The sequence below is a fragment of the Condylura cristata genome, unplaced genomic scaffold, assembly GCF_000260355.1.
Source record: "Condylura cristata isolate star-nosed mole 26May11 unplaced genomic scaffold, ConCri1.0 scaffold00025, whole genome shotgun sequence".
In the NCBI taxonomy this organism is placed as follows: domain Eukaryota; kingdom Metazoa; phylum Chordata; class Mammalia; order Eulipotyphla; family Talpidae; genus Condylura; species Condylura cristata.
In genome coordinates this window covers 14,030,674-14,047,638 of record NW_004567126.1, presented here as the reverse complement: position 1 = coordinate 14,047,638, position 16,965 = coordinate 14,030,674, and the positions used below count along the sequence as shown (strand labels likewise).

At 39.1% G+C, this 16,965-nt stretch overlaps 1 protein-coding gene across 1 annotated transcript in view; it reads right to left on the bottom strand.

Moving 5' to 3' along the window:
* Window positions 1–476: 476 nt before the first annotated feature.
* Window positions 477–16,965, bottom strand: part of CDON (cell adhesion associated, oncogene regulated) — a 58,502-nt gene continuing 42,013 nt past the window's right edge. The window contains exons 18-19 of the mRNA XM_004689116.2: window positions 3,093–3,367; window positions 477–2,521 (exon numbers count right to left, since the gene is read on the bottom strand). Of these exons, the coding sequence (XP_004689173.1) occupies window positions 2,361–2,521; window positions 3,093–3,367 (436 nt within the window). The 3' untranslated portion in view covers window positions 477–2,360. The remainder of the gene's footprint in view (window positions 2,522–3,092; window positions 3,368–16,965) is intronic.

Sequence of the window (16,965 nt, the reverse complement as noted above, 5' to 3'; positions counted from 1 at the left end):
GAGGGCAGCTTCCCTCGCTGTAAGCCAGAGCCTCAGAGGAATCACACAGCAGGGGTGGGCGGGATCATCCGGAACTGGGCTGGTTCTGTTGAAAGAGTGGATGAACCACAATGCTTCTGGAAAGTGGCACGGAACCACAGAGAGCCAGATTACAGCCCTGGAAGAATAGGGTTCCAATTCAGGCTCTGTGGCTCACTGTGTTACTTGGGGACTCTAACACCAACTATGCAGCTCTGTGGTGAGGGTGGAGTAACGAATACCAAGGTCTTCACAAATGTGCGCGCCATTCCCCACACTGCATTATGACCTCTGGCAGCCCGGTGAGTGCCGGTAGGTAGCACGGGTTCTCTGTCTGTGCCAAGCGTAGAACAACTCATCTCTCCTAAACGTAAAGGTAATTTTATGTATGTATATATATATATATCTATATATATATATCTTTATATTTATATATCTCAATATATAAAGGCATTTTTTATAAATAAAATATAATAAAAAGAATAACACTTAAAACAGCGTTACTAATAATATAAATAAAAGCAGTCCACGAGACGTTTTCTCTTCCTAGTGGACAAATCCCATATTCAAACTCAATCTTTAAAAGCAGTTTATGACCTAAGGCTCATGCTAACGCACCTGTTTCCTGAATCAAAATGACTGCCTACAAACATTTACTCCCCAGTTTTCTGAAACCCCTTTGTGACAGCATCGCTGTAACATGATTGGCAGACACAGGGTGCGTTTTTATGTTCTGTGGACTAGGACTTTGTCCTTTGCTAGTCACAGAAGTAAGGCATGCAGCTACCCCTCTCCAAAGCTAATTACATCTAAACGACATGAAGAATGCATCCAGGAAACACAGGCGTGGATGTCTGGAATGTAGACCTGGATTCTAGAGCATCCCTACCACCCCACTATGAAATTATATTCACTACTTTCTACTCAAAGTAATCCTTGCATAGTGACTCAGCCTAAACAGCACATTTCACTAACTGTTCTACATATATTTATAAAATATATAGACATATGTAAGGGAATACTGATGTGTTTATATAGCAAGTTGATTAACATAGTATTCTAGTTTAATTCACTGATTTCTGGGAAACTGTAAAATTTCTTCATGTATGCTGGAACTGCTCAACTCCATGGACATAAAGAAAATCATTTTCTGTTTCTTTTCCCAAAGGGATGTAAAATCCAAAAAAGAGAAGTGATCCATTAAAGTTTGACTCAAGCTATGAAACACACTTACAGTGTTGTTTTTTTTTAAGATGTGGAGAAAAAAAAGCCAAGGCAGCTGCAGATGTCCTTGTCACTCAGAGGCAGCAGTAATTGTGATTTATGAGCTCTGCTAACCAAAGCTTTCAGGTGCCTGTTTCCAACGACAATGTTCTGAACAAATGCCGGGGAATTCCAAAACCATACGATGCTCCCTTCAAATTACACCTCTTCTGACACGCACTTCTTCCAGGGACTGCCCTACTGGGAGTCAGAAGATGGTGATTTTGGGTGCATGGCCCCATAAACATAATCTTACACTATGGGGGGAGAGCTTCTACCAAGACAGGCCCAAGAGTCCTCCCTTGTCTTCTGAAAACACATATCTTTCTTTTTCAAGTTACCACCTTAACATCTAATTTTACTCCTACTCTTAGAGACAGAAAAGCGTCCCATGGCGACCACTTTCCAAAGGCGTGCAATTGGAAGTAGTGGGGTTTGAAGGCACTCTCTCTGGCTTGATCCCTTGCTGCGTACCTTAATAACCCAACTAGACGGTACCCTCCACGTCCAGGACGCTGCTGGGATTAGTGCTAGAAAACTGAACACCCCTTGCACTAGGTACAGACAGTGAGTCAACAGGTCAGCCATCACTTATGTGAACGGCACTCATACACTTCACATGAGATTTGCTATTTGAACCATCAGGTTACAACTGCGGTTGTCTGTAACTGTTCTCAGAATGTCTGGTAACACAGTATTGAAAAACAGCTGAAAACCTGAATAGTCTGTGCAATTCCCTCTTAGCTGATTCACCATGCTCGGTCCTTGCCGGGGAGCTCTTACTGCCCAAGAGGTCTCTAGAAACCCCTCTGATCCCATTGCTCTCTAGATGATTGAAAACTGCAGAAGTAGGTCACTTCCTACTGATTGGGCAGGGAGGAATAGGAAAGGGGATTTTTAAGGCATAAATAATATAAAAGGGCACACATTTTAAGATACATTCATAGGACATCACCACTACAAAAAAATAAATAACTATTTTCTCTGATTTGAATTAATGTTCTTCACAAAGTCCATCCCCAGGTCTTTCTGTGCAGTTCCTGGCTTGCAGTAGGATGTGGGTAGGTGTCTGCACATCCTCAGGTTTCCTGGGGTTGCTGAAGGACCCCTGAAGGGCTGTCTAAGGGAATATCAGGAGCCCATGCTGTCTTTTCAATACAGTCCTCTGAAGCAGGTGGCAAAATAAGTGGATTCCAACTTAGAATTTTGTTCTCTGTTTCTGAATGGACACAGCTGTCGCCTGAAAAAAAAAAAAAAAGTTTGGGAGCCTTGTGAAAAGATAAAGGCTGATTTTTACGGATCAGTCCAAAAACTACTCTGGGTAGGAAGCATGAGCCAAAGCAGAGCCAGGCTGTGTTTAGGAAACTTGAGGGAGACAGTGGATTTAAAAGGTCTAAAACAAAGTTGCGCTCACAGTTAACAGCTATGCAATGGGACTGGCATTTAGAGCAAAGTCCTTAAACGCCCCCAAACAACCTCCTTAGAAAGGCTAGAGCCCCCAAGCCCATGGCAGTGGCAGAGAGGCCATGAGCACACCATGCACTCCTCCAGCAAGTCTGCTTTCCAGGTACGAAGTGAATCAACACCTTACTAAAATGTAATGGGGTGAACAGCCCAAGGAAGATGTGAATAATTAAAGAATTTCCAAGAATCCTTTTCTAGTCTACTTTTTGGGAAGTATCTAACACCCTCTGCTCAGGCTCTTGAGATGAGCTGATCACAGAGATCACTGGGAAAACATCACATTCCCTTAAAGAGTTCTCAGTTAACTAGAAACGTCAGGCTTAAAGATTTGTAAAGCCTCCCCGTACCTCTGCTGAATTCTGCTGTATCTTCCGTGCAATCAGAGTTGATCTCATTTCTGTGGTCCTGACAGCACCTATTCTGAGCAGATCTTGGCGACACATCATCCTTGATGCTCTCCTCAGGGGACTGGCCACAGCCAGGGACTGTGGATGCCAGACACACAGGCACCTTCATGTGACTGAGGGGCTTCATTTCCAAGCCATCTTGAGCATAAGGTGCTACCACGGGGACCACAGGCAATGGGCTGCTGCCAAAGGTGCTGCTGGTTTTGGTGAAACACCTGCAAGATGCAAGCCAGAGGAAAGAATTGTGTCTAGAGGGATCAGTAATCAGGACATGTTTATTTTAAAATATCATTGGGCATTTTGTTTTTGGATTCTTAAGATGATTAATGCTTAACAGTAACTAATTCAAAATGACTTGAAAAATGAAAAATTAGTTTCCTTGGGTTTCTGAATCTAATGAGGTATGTGTATGGCACTGGGGGGTTTCTACACCACTGATATGCAGTTCCTGGTGTCCTATCTGCCGTCTCTCTCTGGACACAGCAGTCACAGGTTCCAGTCACTGAAGTTCCAAACCTCCAAGCACCTAAGCGATCATTCTTGGGTCCTTTCCAAAAGTCACCCAGTTCACAAACAAAAGACATCTTTATTGCTCTCATCACAGGAAATTCCAAGAGTTTGGGGAACTATAAGCCAGGGACTGTGGGTATAACCAAACATACATTTTCCATGATAAACCATAATATCACACCATTAAAGTAGAATACAATAGGAAAATATATCAAAAGACAAAATATATCAAAAGACAACCCAATGAAATATGGAATATAGGGGAACCAAATAAGGGATCAGGGAAAAAACAACAGCAAAAATAATAATAATAATAAATCCACAAATCTAGTAGGCAATCATAAGTAAGAGACATTCTGCAAGGGAAGAGGAGGGAAAGGGATAAAAATGGGAGAGAAGAGCATAAGAGACTATGGTGATGGTTCATGGGTGAAATGGTGGTGGGAATTTTACACGGACTACACAATGATGTAAAAGATATACATTTAAAAATTTTAAAAAAGAATGAAATGTTATATGACAATCTGTTCTCGACAATTCTGTTCTTTTATTTCTTGTTCCTTACGCTTCCTTTGCCTTAGTCACTGTCAGAGCTGTCTCACATTTCATACTTAACTGGCTCCTGAATAAAGCACACAGAAGGAAAATATCACAGCCACGGGAAAAAAGAGGGAGAAAAAGAAGACAGAGAAGACTTAGCGTCACATGAAAGAAATGACCTTATGAAAGCCACAAAACAGCTTGGAAATCAGATATCATGTTACCTTTCAACCTAGGAAGAAACATTATAAGGATTTTTAAACATTCAGATTCCAGGTTTTCCTTATTTTTCAACCTTTTTTCTATTGCAGAATTGCTAGGATTTATTAGCACTGAGCATTCACTTCAATTCTGTTCTTTTATTTCTTGCCTTCACCTAAGATATGTGCTCTCTTAAAGTCGTATTGATCTGCTAATTCATCACTCTTCTGTTGCCTCCAATCTGTTCTTTAGCCCAGGCAGTAAATTTTTCATTCCAGTTATTGTGCTTTTCAGTTTTAGAATTTCCATTTGATTTTAGTTTCCATTCTCGATTGACATTCCCCATATACGAAACTATTGTGTACATCTTCTTCAATGTGTTCATAACAGCTTCTTCAAAATCACCTGCTAGGTGTGACATCTGGGTCATTCCAGGCTGTGTTTCCATTGACCACCTTCTTTCTTCAGTAAGTATCACATTTTCTTATTTTTTCACATGTACAATAATGGCTTTACTGGGTTTGTCCTCCTCATTTTCTGGTTATTTCGTAGGTCTCAAACTTCACTAATCCTTTGATACCTCTATTTGGGTCTTTGACTCAAGACTGAAGAATTCCCTCAAGCAAAAGTTCAACAAATGTCACCTGTGGTCTTTCAAGTCAGATTTATTCAATTTCTATCTTCTTCTGGTTACTCTCCAATACTTTCACATTGTTCAAATTTCATCATCGTTACCTGCAGATGATCAAGCTATGCCAACATTAACAAAAGCTGGAGTCTCAGAAATAGTATTTTTTATTTCTAAAATTGGGAGCAAGAAAAGTTTGGAGACTTTTCATTTGGCTTTGATTTGGGCATGTGAGGAAGGAAACTTACAGTACTGACCAGCAGTATGCTGGTGTGAGGCAACATTAGGGAAGAAAGGAAAGAATCATTTGGATTTCCATCTTGTAAGCATGAGTGGTGTGTTTCTGTGGCACATAGTAATAAGCAAAACAAGTTCATGTAATTATTATTAGAGGTTCTGATGGTACAAGTGATTGGAATACCAAATGTTAAGTATGAAGATAGATCTGAACCTGAAAAAAAGTGAGATATTTGTCAGTAAACCAAATGCTTATTTTAAATTAATCAATCTTAGTTTCAAATAGCAAAATATACTCACTATGCACTTGGTGGTATTCAGACACTAGTCATCAAGAATGAAAGCAAGATATCTCTGGTATGCATCTCTGCAAAATAATTTGAATACAGTATTATGAAACATGACTATATTTTTAACTTTAACGATATAATGATACATATTTGAGATATATACCTAAGTGTGTATATGTATGAATGGATGTGTGTATATAAATGTGATGTGATATGTATCTACATGTGTATATACATATGAATGATTCAAATAATTTAACATTCTCATGCATATCTTAAATCCATAAAAAGTAAAGGAAATGGTGATAGAGAAGGAAGTTTCAGGGGCCAGAATCAGAGGACTGGGCTAGATGAGTCAGGACCCGCGACAAGTGGATCATTCCACCTTTGTGCGATGTACATTTTATTCAACTCAAAACTTTCTATTTTTTTCTAGGATGCTGAGTGTCCATGTTTATCAGTCTCTTCCCTTCTTTGTCACTAGCCTCATCGCTGTTTTAGTGCCCACTGAACCCAAATCTCACTTCATTAGAATCGACAGAACCTAAATACTCATCCAAAATGTAGGGCAAAGTAAGGAAAAAGGGAAACTCTTTGAACCAAACTACTAATGATGAGAATTTAGTAGACATTACCCATCTAGATAAGTAAATTTATCTACAAGAATCCTTTATTCTAAAAGTATTTGCTAAATACTTTATACATGCCAGGTACTGTCATAGACTGAAAATATAAAGGTCAATACAGCTCCCCTCTAAGCAGAGGAGATGGACAAGTACATAAATGGTTATAATAGAAGTTTATATAAGAAGTTCGAGAAGTTTACACAAGAAGATGTAAAAGACCCTGGGAGCACTAACTTTGAGATGGGTTACAGATGTGTGGCCGATGAGAAGAAGGCATTCCCATGTCACCGGCTAGAGACCTCTGTATAGTCTTCCATTCTATTTCAGGTCTTCTCATTAGGGACTAATTATAGAATTAGCAATAAGATTCTGATTTCAGAAGTCCAGGAATATCACTGGCCAGATAAATCGATATTCCTACCATGATTTTTGGGAAATAATTCCTAAAAATGAGACTTCTGGCTATGACTGATTAGCTTGTATCAGGACAATTCTGCCAAGAACAACTGCACAGGATGGAGAAACTTTATTTAAATCTGTTGAAATCATCAGTAAGCCACCACAGACTTTGAGTGGCTGATTCCAGAAAGAAGGTAAGTATGAGGCAGAGTTTCAGCACTTTTTCTTTTGGGGTATCAGCCCAATCGAGTGCAAGATGAAACACTGAGCAGTCAGGCAGGAAGTGGTAGCCAGGATGCTGAGCGAAACTTCTGGCAGTTTCACGGGGCAGGAAAGACAGAAATGGCACTTCAGAGCCTGCCAAAGAGAAAAGGCCCAATAAACATCCCAAGCGTTTGACTGGGACCCCTGCTAAATCATAAAAATAATTGTGAAGCAGAAATAGAAAAGGATTTTACAGACACTGAAGCTCAGCATTAAATCAGCTCAATCCTCTCTGGGGTTAACTGGACCTCCCCTTGCCCAGCTGCCTGCCCAAAAGAAAATTAAATCCTTCTGGAGGAAGAAAACACTTTCCAGAGTCTCAATAATTTTTATACACAACGTCCAGAACTACCAGGCACATCAGGAGACAGAGACTAGGGATAGATGCTGATTTAGGAGGCAGAGATCTTACGGAAGTGGATGAGTATATTCAAGAAAACAGACGACAGGATAGAGGACTTCAACGGCGATCTAGACTCTAGTAATAATAATATCTTAAAATGTCAAAGCCCAGGGGTTCTTCCTGGTGGTGCAGTGGGTTAAAGTGCAGCACTAAGAAGCTTAAGCCACTTCTGCATGAGTTCAATCCCCGCCTACCCCGGAGGTGACCACATGGCGCAGCAGACCTCTCCTGACCCGCCCACTGCTCCCCTCAGCAGTGTACTTCATCGATCTGCCTGTTCTGCTCCCTGCTCTGTCTCTGGTGAATCCTCTCACCCTCCACATCTCTGGCTTGTACCCCAGCTCTATATGAATAAATAAATCTTAAAAAAAAAAAAAATGTCAAAGCCCAAACATAGAATAACTAAAACTAGGAGTGTACTGCAAAGAGTTAGGGGCAAATGCAGGACATGAACAGAGGATTTACTGAATGCGAAGCCTGCCCTGGCACGCTGTTGAGACTGAAGTACAAACACAAAAGGACGGAGAAACAGGAAAACTGGAGAGGCCAACAGGACACAGTGGAAAGCTGAAAATGGCAACAGGTGGAGCCTCTCTGAAGCCGGGGGACAGTGGGACAGAAGCCATGCGAGGAGAGTTAGAGGCTAAGAATTTTCCTAAAACCAATGAAAGCTCAGGCCCATGGCTTCAAGAAGGTCTATAGCCCCCCAGTGGAATAAACAAGAAGAAAATAGCACCTGTTCAAATGTGAATAATTAAACTGCTGGAAGGAAAACCATAAAAATCAGTCAGAAGAAAAATACATTATTACCTTGAAAGAGAACAACAGATGTAGAGATGACTTTTCAACATAAATGACAGAAACAATAAAATAAAAGAATGACATCTTTAACATTAAAGACCGTTACGTTTTTTTCTTTAACAAAAAGTAAGTAAACTGTCAACCAAGAATTCACTAAACAGTAAAAAAATATGCTTGAAAAGAAGATAAACTAAAGACATCATCCAACCAAAAACTGGAAGAACCAAAAACTGGAAGAACTTGCTGCCCTGGACCTGTACTTGAACAAGTAACAAAGATACATTGGCTTGTTTCAAGTTGGCAAAAATGAGGAGCAAGTCAGGCAATACAGAAAGCAATGAGAAGCAGCAACAAAAAGTAATGGGAATTCTGAATAAATTAGTGGTTTTAAAAGTCACAGAGGATTTCAGTATTATAGAATTAAAATAAAGCACAAAAGTAACAGCTAACACTAGAGAAGGAAATGGAGCTAAAATATTTATCCGAAAGTGTTTTACTCTCTAGGAAGCAGTAAAGAACTCATGTGTATGTGACTCTAATTAAAATGCTAATGTCCAGCCCCAATTTTAAGGATTATATGGCAGGTGGCAGGCGCTCAAATACATGGCATAAATATAACATATCCATGTAAGTATCTTTTTTCAGCAACAAAAGTGATTAGCAGGGGACAACAGTTAAACCAGTTAGTCAAACAGAGCTTATGCAGTACAAAGAGAGAATGTGTGTTAACATGAACATGGCCTGGTGCACTTACTTACCCCTTTAGATGTTGTATCACAAGAGTAATTCTCTCTGTCCTTGCTCAATACTGACTCTGGTGTCTTGTTTTTTCTTAACCTCTGTTGACTTCAAAGTTGTCAGAGTTAAACCTTAGGCTCCCGAAGGACATCACTGTCCTCAGGGTCAGAGGAAGCTCTTCCACAGGCTTCAGAACTATAGCACAGACACTCACTGAAAGCCCCAATGGGGCTGTAAGACAGGATAAGTGAGCATCTGGGGCTCAATGTTCCATTTTCCAGCCAGGATCTGAAGAAATATAAGGGCACTAGAAACATGAAAACAGAACAATATCAGGTCAGAAAGAAAGACTTCATTTCAAAGAAAATAAAGTTAAGCTATAGAAAAGAAAATACTTGCCAGAATTCGAAAAACCTGGGTCATTCCCTGATAAAACAAAATATTATAAATTAATAGTTTGTTTAGAGATCTAACATAGATGAAATTTCATAATGTTGACATAAGATAATGAATGCTTACCAGATGATAAGAAGTCTTAAAGTCTTCATTCTTCATTCAAGTTCTTTTTTTTCTGCTCATCTCTTTAATTTAAAGCAAAGGATGAGATTTTCAAATGAGGGCAGCCGACTGAGTGTAGAGGATTTTTTGAGAGTGTAAAGAATGTTGGCAAAGGGGGGTGAGGTGGAGGGGCAGGACTGAAGGAATGGTGGGGCCAGAATAATTTCAAGAAAACTGAATTTAGTTAGCATGAGAAAAGTACAAATTTCTTTATTATTTAGAGTCTGTTCTCCAGAAAGGTGAACTAAAAAATCACCACAAGACTGACTTTTATTCTGAATTGTAAGTCTCCATAACAGGGAGTCAGCTTGTTCAAGTGATTAGAACCCAATTCCAACATGATAAACCACATTGCTTTAAGATTTCCAATACACTGAATCCTAACTTATATTGAGCAGAAATTAACACCGCCAAATGCAAAGATTTCAGTCATGCTGTTGTTAGCCCAATTTCAGATAGCTCTGTGTCAGCATAAAAAGGGTTTTAAATCGGGAGGTTACAAGCTAAAGTAAGCATAGAGGGCATAGTTTATAAAAAGAAAAAAAAAAGGAATAGAATGCCTGTTCTAAATATAACTGGGTAAACAGGATGCAAAAGCCATTCATTTATAGGTAATGCTTTAATTAAAATTTCTAAAGTCATCAAATAGTCACACAAAAATATGTGGGTATATTAACTTTAAGAGACCCACTCTGCTGGGAGTGAAAGAAAAATTAGGGTAAATGTCTATGGCTGCATACACATGACATTCAATAAGATGCTCTCACAATGTACCTTATATGATACAGCTTATATGATACAAAGAGATGGCGATTTCTCTAGTCAGGCTTCTCAAATCTTTTGTTTGCAGTGATTATTGGTTAAGGTGAAGAAAAATTTTCACTCAATTGTCTGGCTCAATGAAGCTACTTTTCTTAACTTAAAGTTAAAAACTTGCAGAAAATGGAACTCTGCATCTTGACACACAGAGAACCTGTGCTGTTTTGCAAGAACTCAGGTGGTCAGAGACCTGTCTGTTTCCTAAGATACCTTTTAGTAGACAAACAGGAGAGCCTATCTGATCAATAGGTAAGACAAGAAAATGCTACTACGGTATCATAAAAACTAATACATTGTTTACCTAACAATCTCAAACGCATAGTCGAGGACATAGCAATGGAAAGGCAGCACGGGATTGTGTAGAGAACATGCTACTTAAATATTTGATTAAACACGTACCAGAAATTCCAGTAAACTGTACACCAGCTCTGACTGTATAGCCTCAGTGTTGTTTTTTTTTTTTTTTGAGAGAAGCACTCCATTTCCAATTACATAGCTGAGTATTTGTTAAGCATGATTATGTGCAGAATTACTCTGATTAGATGATTATATAACTTTTGTATTACATTCCCCTTTTGATTATCCCTGAAGGGCAAGAACTAACCATCCATGAATCTCTTGGCTATGGGATACTTCTTTTCATGAGTATGTTCTCAAGGCTTCTGGAGCAGTCACATTCCATTCAGTTCAACCGCTGCTGTTTCCTCCTGCCTCTGTGTCTGTGTCACTTTGGGGACCAACCCTCATGCTGAAGAGCTCCTTGTCACCATGCAAGCCTGATGACGCTCGTGCAGGGCCGGGGCTGTCTTCCATTTCCATTGTACCCTCTGTCGGTTGTCACAGTGACCCAATTTTAGGGTGCAAGTTTTCTCTTGAAAATTCATTAATTGTCACACAATACACCCCAAGAGATGTTGTGTGGCAATAGATGACTGAGCACATAGCGGACATGGCACCCTGACACACAAAGAATGCAAGACAAGCTTCCCTGGTGGCGCAACGGGTTAAAACGCAGCACTGTGAACTGGCCGCAGCAACTTTGGTGCAAGTTCGATCCTTGGCCTCAGAGGTGCCCACATGGTGCAGCAGACCTCTCCTGACCCACCCACTGCTCCCCTCAGCAGTGTACTTCATTGAAATGTCTGTTCTGTTCCCCACTCTGTCTCTGGTGGGTTTTCTCACCACCCCCGTACCTCTGGCTGTACCCCAGTTCTGTATGCATAAATAAATCTTAAAAAAAAAAATCAAGACCAAAGGCGCTATATCCTATACTAATGACAACAGGCCCTTTGTCTCCACATTAGAGGTAGGAGATATGTAACTTCACTCAAAGAAAGGTACTGATTGATTTAGAAAATCAGAATTTGTTTCCATTAGGGAATCAAGCAAAATACCAGAAGCTGGAAGAGAGACTGAGTCTTAAGTCTTGTGTGTTTTCTTCTTTTGGTTTTAAAGCTAACTCTGAAGTAGCTAGATGACTGGGAAAGCAGGGGGATTGAGTCACAGCAAATGACTTGCTGGGGGCAAGAGTGGTTTATCTAGTTCTTACACTTAAGCCAACTGCGGAGATAAAGCCCCATATCTGAAAGATTCGCTACTATAACGAAATGTTTCCACATCCATCTTTGTACACTATATTAATTACAGTATGCCTGACATCAATGAAAAGTTTCAGGTTGGTGAAAAAGCATCCTCAAGTCCAACAACACACACTTTCAAGGTCATCATTATGCAAAAATTTGGAGATTATTTGTCATACTGTGTTTTCCCAGAACACCATTCCCAACAGTCGTATTCCCCTCCTGTCTATCAGCCATGGGTAGCTCATACTTTTTCTCCCAGGTGGATTGTAGACATTTTTCCAACCTGGTTTTTACTTAGCTGCTTCCTGCCTATTTCCAATCTCTGTAAGACTCTTAAAGTTAATCTCTTTTTCCTTCCTGATGGGACCTCTCAGTTGTTCATCTGTGAAGTTCATCAGTGTCCTCTCTCCTCTTTTACAAATTATCAAGACTGATGGTAAACAGAGCAGATTTAATGTCAACCCCTTACCAACAACTGATAAACTACATGTGATTGCAAATCCAGAACTACATCACCGCCTTTTGAATTGAGAAGAGGAGAAAGACAGAAAGCATATGATTTATTTGATTAAAGCCTTTTTATCTCCTGGAATGCCCAAACTACACAAGGACCTCTCAATGAAATCTTTAGTGTAAACTGCATGAAATACACCTCTTCTGAGCTGTTCATAAGTGAGCTATTACATGTTACCCTTAAAACCTGAAAAAGGTTCAATTTAAAGAACACAGTGAAGCAGGCAGTTGTTTATACAGGCCACAAAAACCCTACAATCAAATCAAACTCCACAGATTGCTGCAGGGCACATTTCCCTCTTACCTGGTCTCAATTTTTATATTACGTCTCCAGTGTAGACAGCAAAGGCAAAGTTTTCTCTCCAGCTAGTCATTACTAAGCTTTAGGTATGACAGAAAGGTCCAAGGCAGGCAGAGTCTGGCTTATTAAAGTCCGCTCCAAGAATACATTTATGTTCAAACTTTAGGTGGCAAAAGAGAGATCTATAGCTTACGCTGCAGAGCAGGTTAAGAATCCACACAGGAAAGGCAGGCAGCACAATTTCTGTAGCTCTGAGGCGGCCAAGGGACAGGAGCACCACCAGCTACCCCATTCTCTCCACGCCTACTGCACCACTTCTTACATGGACAACTGCACGCCATCCACCTGCTCCCTGGGCCCTCAGTTGTGCCAGTTTATTCTCCAGGCTCTGTCCAGAGTGTTTATCACAAACAGCCATTTCACTGATTCTCTCTGGCTCTAGATTATCTGATCTTCTTCACCTCTGACCCCTGCTATATTATCCTTCTTTATGTCCCAGGAGGATTCAGACAGCCTGCTTTAGAGATTTGGCATAAAAATCTGGAAAACTTTAATCCTATTCCCCCTCTTTTACCTAATTTTATAAATTCTTCAGTGCTACAGAACAAAAGCTTTTGTCTACAGAAGTATTTTATCTCTGATAAACTCATTACTTTTCCTTGAAAGCATCCTGTTTTCATTATATATTTTTGTGATTTATGTCAAATTATAAATGATATGCCTCCTCATCAAACTAGTAGCTCAGAAAAGGTAGAAATGACATCTATTTTGATCACTGCTCTATGACTGCTTGGCCTATACCAGACCTTTAACAAATGTTTGCTGAATAAATGAATGAGTCCTCTTTACACTTCTTTCTCTCTTTATTTTACCATTCCTCTCCTCTCATTTCCTTGAAGATATATGAAGGTAAAAAATAATATATCTTAAATAAAAATTAAAGTGCCTAGTCACTTTAAATAGTTAAGACCTGAGGCAAATAAATGTGCTAAATAATTCAATATATAAAGAAAATCAATGAGTTAAGGTTATTATCTCCATTAGTGATCTCATCCATTTTTAAGCCCTCTATGACTTTGCCACAAGTCTCTACTAAATTTAATATCATAATCTCACTCAACCCCTGAACCCAAGACCAGCATTTTCATTTGTCTCCTTGACTTAGATATCCAATGGGTACTCGAAACTCTACATGCCTAGAACCAAATCCATCACCCTTGTCAATATATCACTTCATTAATTCTATAACTACCATGACAATGACCAGACAATTCATGTTTGAAACTTTCTATTTATTTTCAACCTCCTCTTTTTTTCCCCCAGATCCCTACAATGGTCAGATCCTAAAGATTTTAACTACAGAATCATCTGTCTTTCTAACTCCATTCTTTGCATGAAGACTAAAGGTCTTCATTACCACAATCTAACTGGTCTCTTCCTTCCAATCCCAACCGTATACAGCTATAAACACATCTCGAAGTAGATTACTTCCTTCTCAAAAACCTGCAAAAGAATTATGCTACTAACCCATTGTTTCTCAACATTTAATATATACTCCCCACCCACTTAATGCAAAAATCTCATATCCCGTTGGTACTATTTTACAAAAATTAGAATTTTCCTGCTATTCCTAAATATAAAAGTGTAAGATTCAATGTGTTTCTTCAAATTCTGCTCACTCTATTCAGAACTGTCTATGAGTCACTCTTATTAGATTACGAGCTCTTTGGAGCTAGGTTCTAGTGACATGGTAAGCACTCAAAAGATTTTTAATGACAAAACTCAAACACTGATGTTCAGAATCATTCATGATATAAACTCAGTCTGACTTTGCAGTTTCATATACTACTCCTCTCTTCTTGTCAGATTATTTCAGTGGCTCTGAAATTATAGTTGCAGAGCCAGTAGCTTTAGAATCACTGAGAACTCATTAAAAATGTAAATTCTCATGTTCCACCCCAGCTCCACTGAAGCAGCAACTCGAGTAGAGTTTAGTCATTATTGTTTATATGAGCTTGCCAACTGATACAAAAATTTGAAAACCACTGAACTATCTACCCACATGGAAACACTATCCTTCTTCATCCATGAACTCTTGAAACTCCTGCCTAGCAACACTTCAGAACCCACTTGTGCAGGGTTAACATTCACTACATGTTGCTTTCACTGAAGAGTCAACAATTCTAAAATGCCTACTGGACAGTCCCCATAGAAGTCAACTGTAATCATGCCTTGTGTCACTTATTATTTTGGGAAGCACAGGTTTATTCTTAGTGGTATCAATATTCTAAATGTAAACTGATCACAATTGTGCATGTTTTGGTAGTAAAACATATCATCTGGCCCTCCCGGGTGGCGCAGTGGGTTAAAGCACAGCACTGAGATGCTAAAGCCACCTCCACATGAGTTTGATTCCCGCCTTCCCCGGAGGAGACCACATGGCGTGGCAGACCTCTCCTGACCTGCCCGCTGCTCCCCTCAGCAGTGTACTTCGTCCATCTGCCTGTTCTGCTCCTCACTCTGTCTCTGGTGAAGCCTCTTGCCGCCCCTGCACCTCTGGCCTATACCCCAGTTCTGTATGCATAAATAAATCTTAAAAAAAAAACAAAACATATCATCTACCTCTGGGCATTTGAAGGTATAAATTATAAATTTTGCCATTTAAGAGGATCTTGCGAGGAGATTAACTTTCCTGACTTAAAAGAGTTGTAAGTTTTAAATTTCAATGATTCTAATTTCCCAGAGTTGATAGGAGGCACGTACTGATATTTCTCTGCACCTTATTAAATGTCAAAATCATATAATGGCTCCTCGGAGCCAGGTGAGACTTTAAAGGGAACACAGGCAAGCAAAGACTTGCCTTTTAAACAGGTAGACTCTCAGGCAGGAAGAATATTTAAGTCAAGGAGAAACAGAAGCCAGTTTTCTCAGACTGAAGAGAATTCACCTATTTCCCACATAAGATATAACCACAAACACAAAGTGTAAGAAGTCATTAACTTGAACAGAAAGACAACTGTCTATTGTTCTAAAGGGGAAAAAAAAGTGACCACAACTACGACTAGTATATACACACACACACAAGTGGCCATGAATGCAAGATGGTAGAGCTTATTTAAATTCTTTAAGGAACTGTGATGTATTTTAGATACTAAGATGACATCCCATCATAAAGACATAATTAGCAGCACATTACCAAAATCTATAAGCAGAGGGTGTTGGATGTGATCTGTGACAATTTATTTTTTTCAGTTAAGAGACTCAAAAAGACTATTTGATTTTTCCCAGTACCACAAATTAAGGCAGAGGCAAAGTGTACTCTACTTATTCTTTGACCAAAGGAAAACACAATATGTATTTAGCAATACCATTTGTTCTAATTAAACTATTTCAAGCTGTTCTTTAGCATGTACCTGCCATGATAAACTCAGGACAAAAATGTAGCTTTATCTTATAAACATCTTAAAATCTACTTAGGATCATGTCGAATTTAAAAATGTAACAAGCAAATGTTAGACACAGCAGGTTCTCAAATTACATCACTTCATTCAATGTCATTTTGCAAAACGCTGATAAGAAAAAAATAAGGATTCCTGGCCAGAATTGGTTTTGTTAGGCATCACCTTGCTTAAAGTTACAATTTCCACGGATGAATAAGAACAGAACATCTCCAGGAAAGTTTATGGCTTGTGGTGTGATTTTAACATAGGCTGAAATAGTAGATACTGAAATAACATGGGGGTCAGGGGCACCCACTTACAGAAACTTTGCAGAAAATCTGTATATCCATATCTGTGTGCTCCCCATCTGCACATTCAACCAGCAGACACCTGAGGTTGGCTAAATCCGCAAGTACGAAAGTGCAGTTCAAACCCATTCTGTTCAAGGATCAACTGTATTTTTTTATAATTCTATGGTTGAGCAGATCCTTCTCCAAGTTCTGGTTTTGGAAACTCCCAGACACAACTTTTAACCTTGTAATTACAATTTTAAAAATATAAGTCAAATCTCATTTCAATAAAGAAATATATAGACTTCAGTTATTTTATGTGTTAACTATAATATTGAGTTACTATGTTATAATACAATTGTGATGTTTTAGAGCTGGGGAGGCCTTTTTAGAATACTATCATTATGTGAAAGAAAACACTACGACTCCTGATAGTCATGAGTTTAATGCAACAAAAAATTGATAATCCTTTGGAATGAACATATATGGAGGTAGAAGGATAGCTTTCTAAGTATTCTGTCCAAATTGAAATGTGCTACTCTACATACTTTGAATGTGTGTAGCTATGACTTTTTAAATGTAAGAAGATCCAGAAAATCAAAGCAAGATTTTGCTATTATCTTAAAGTTTTAAGAATAAGCTAGTAAGAAAATTTCAGTTATTACTATGCAA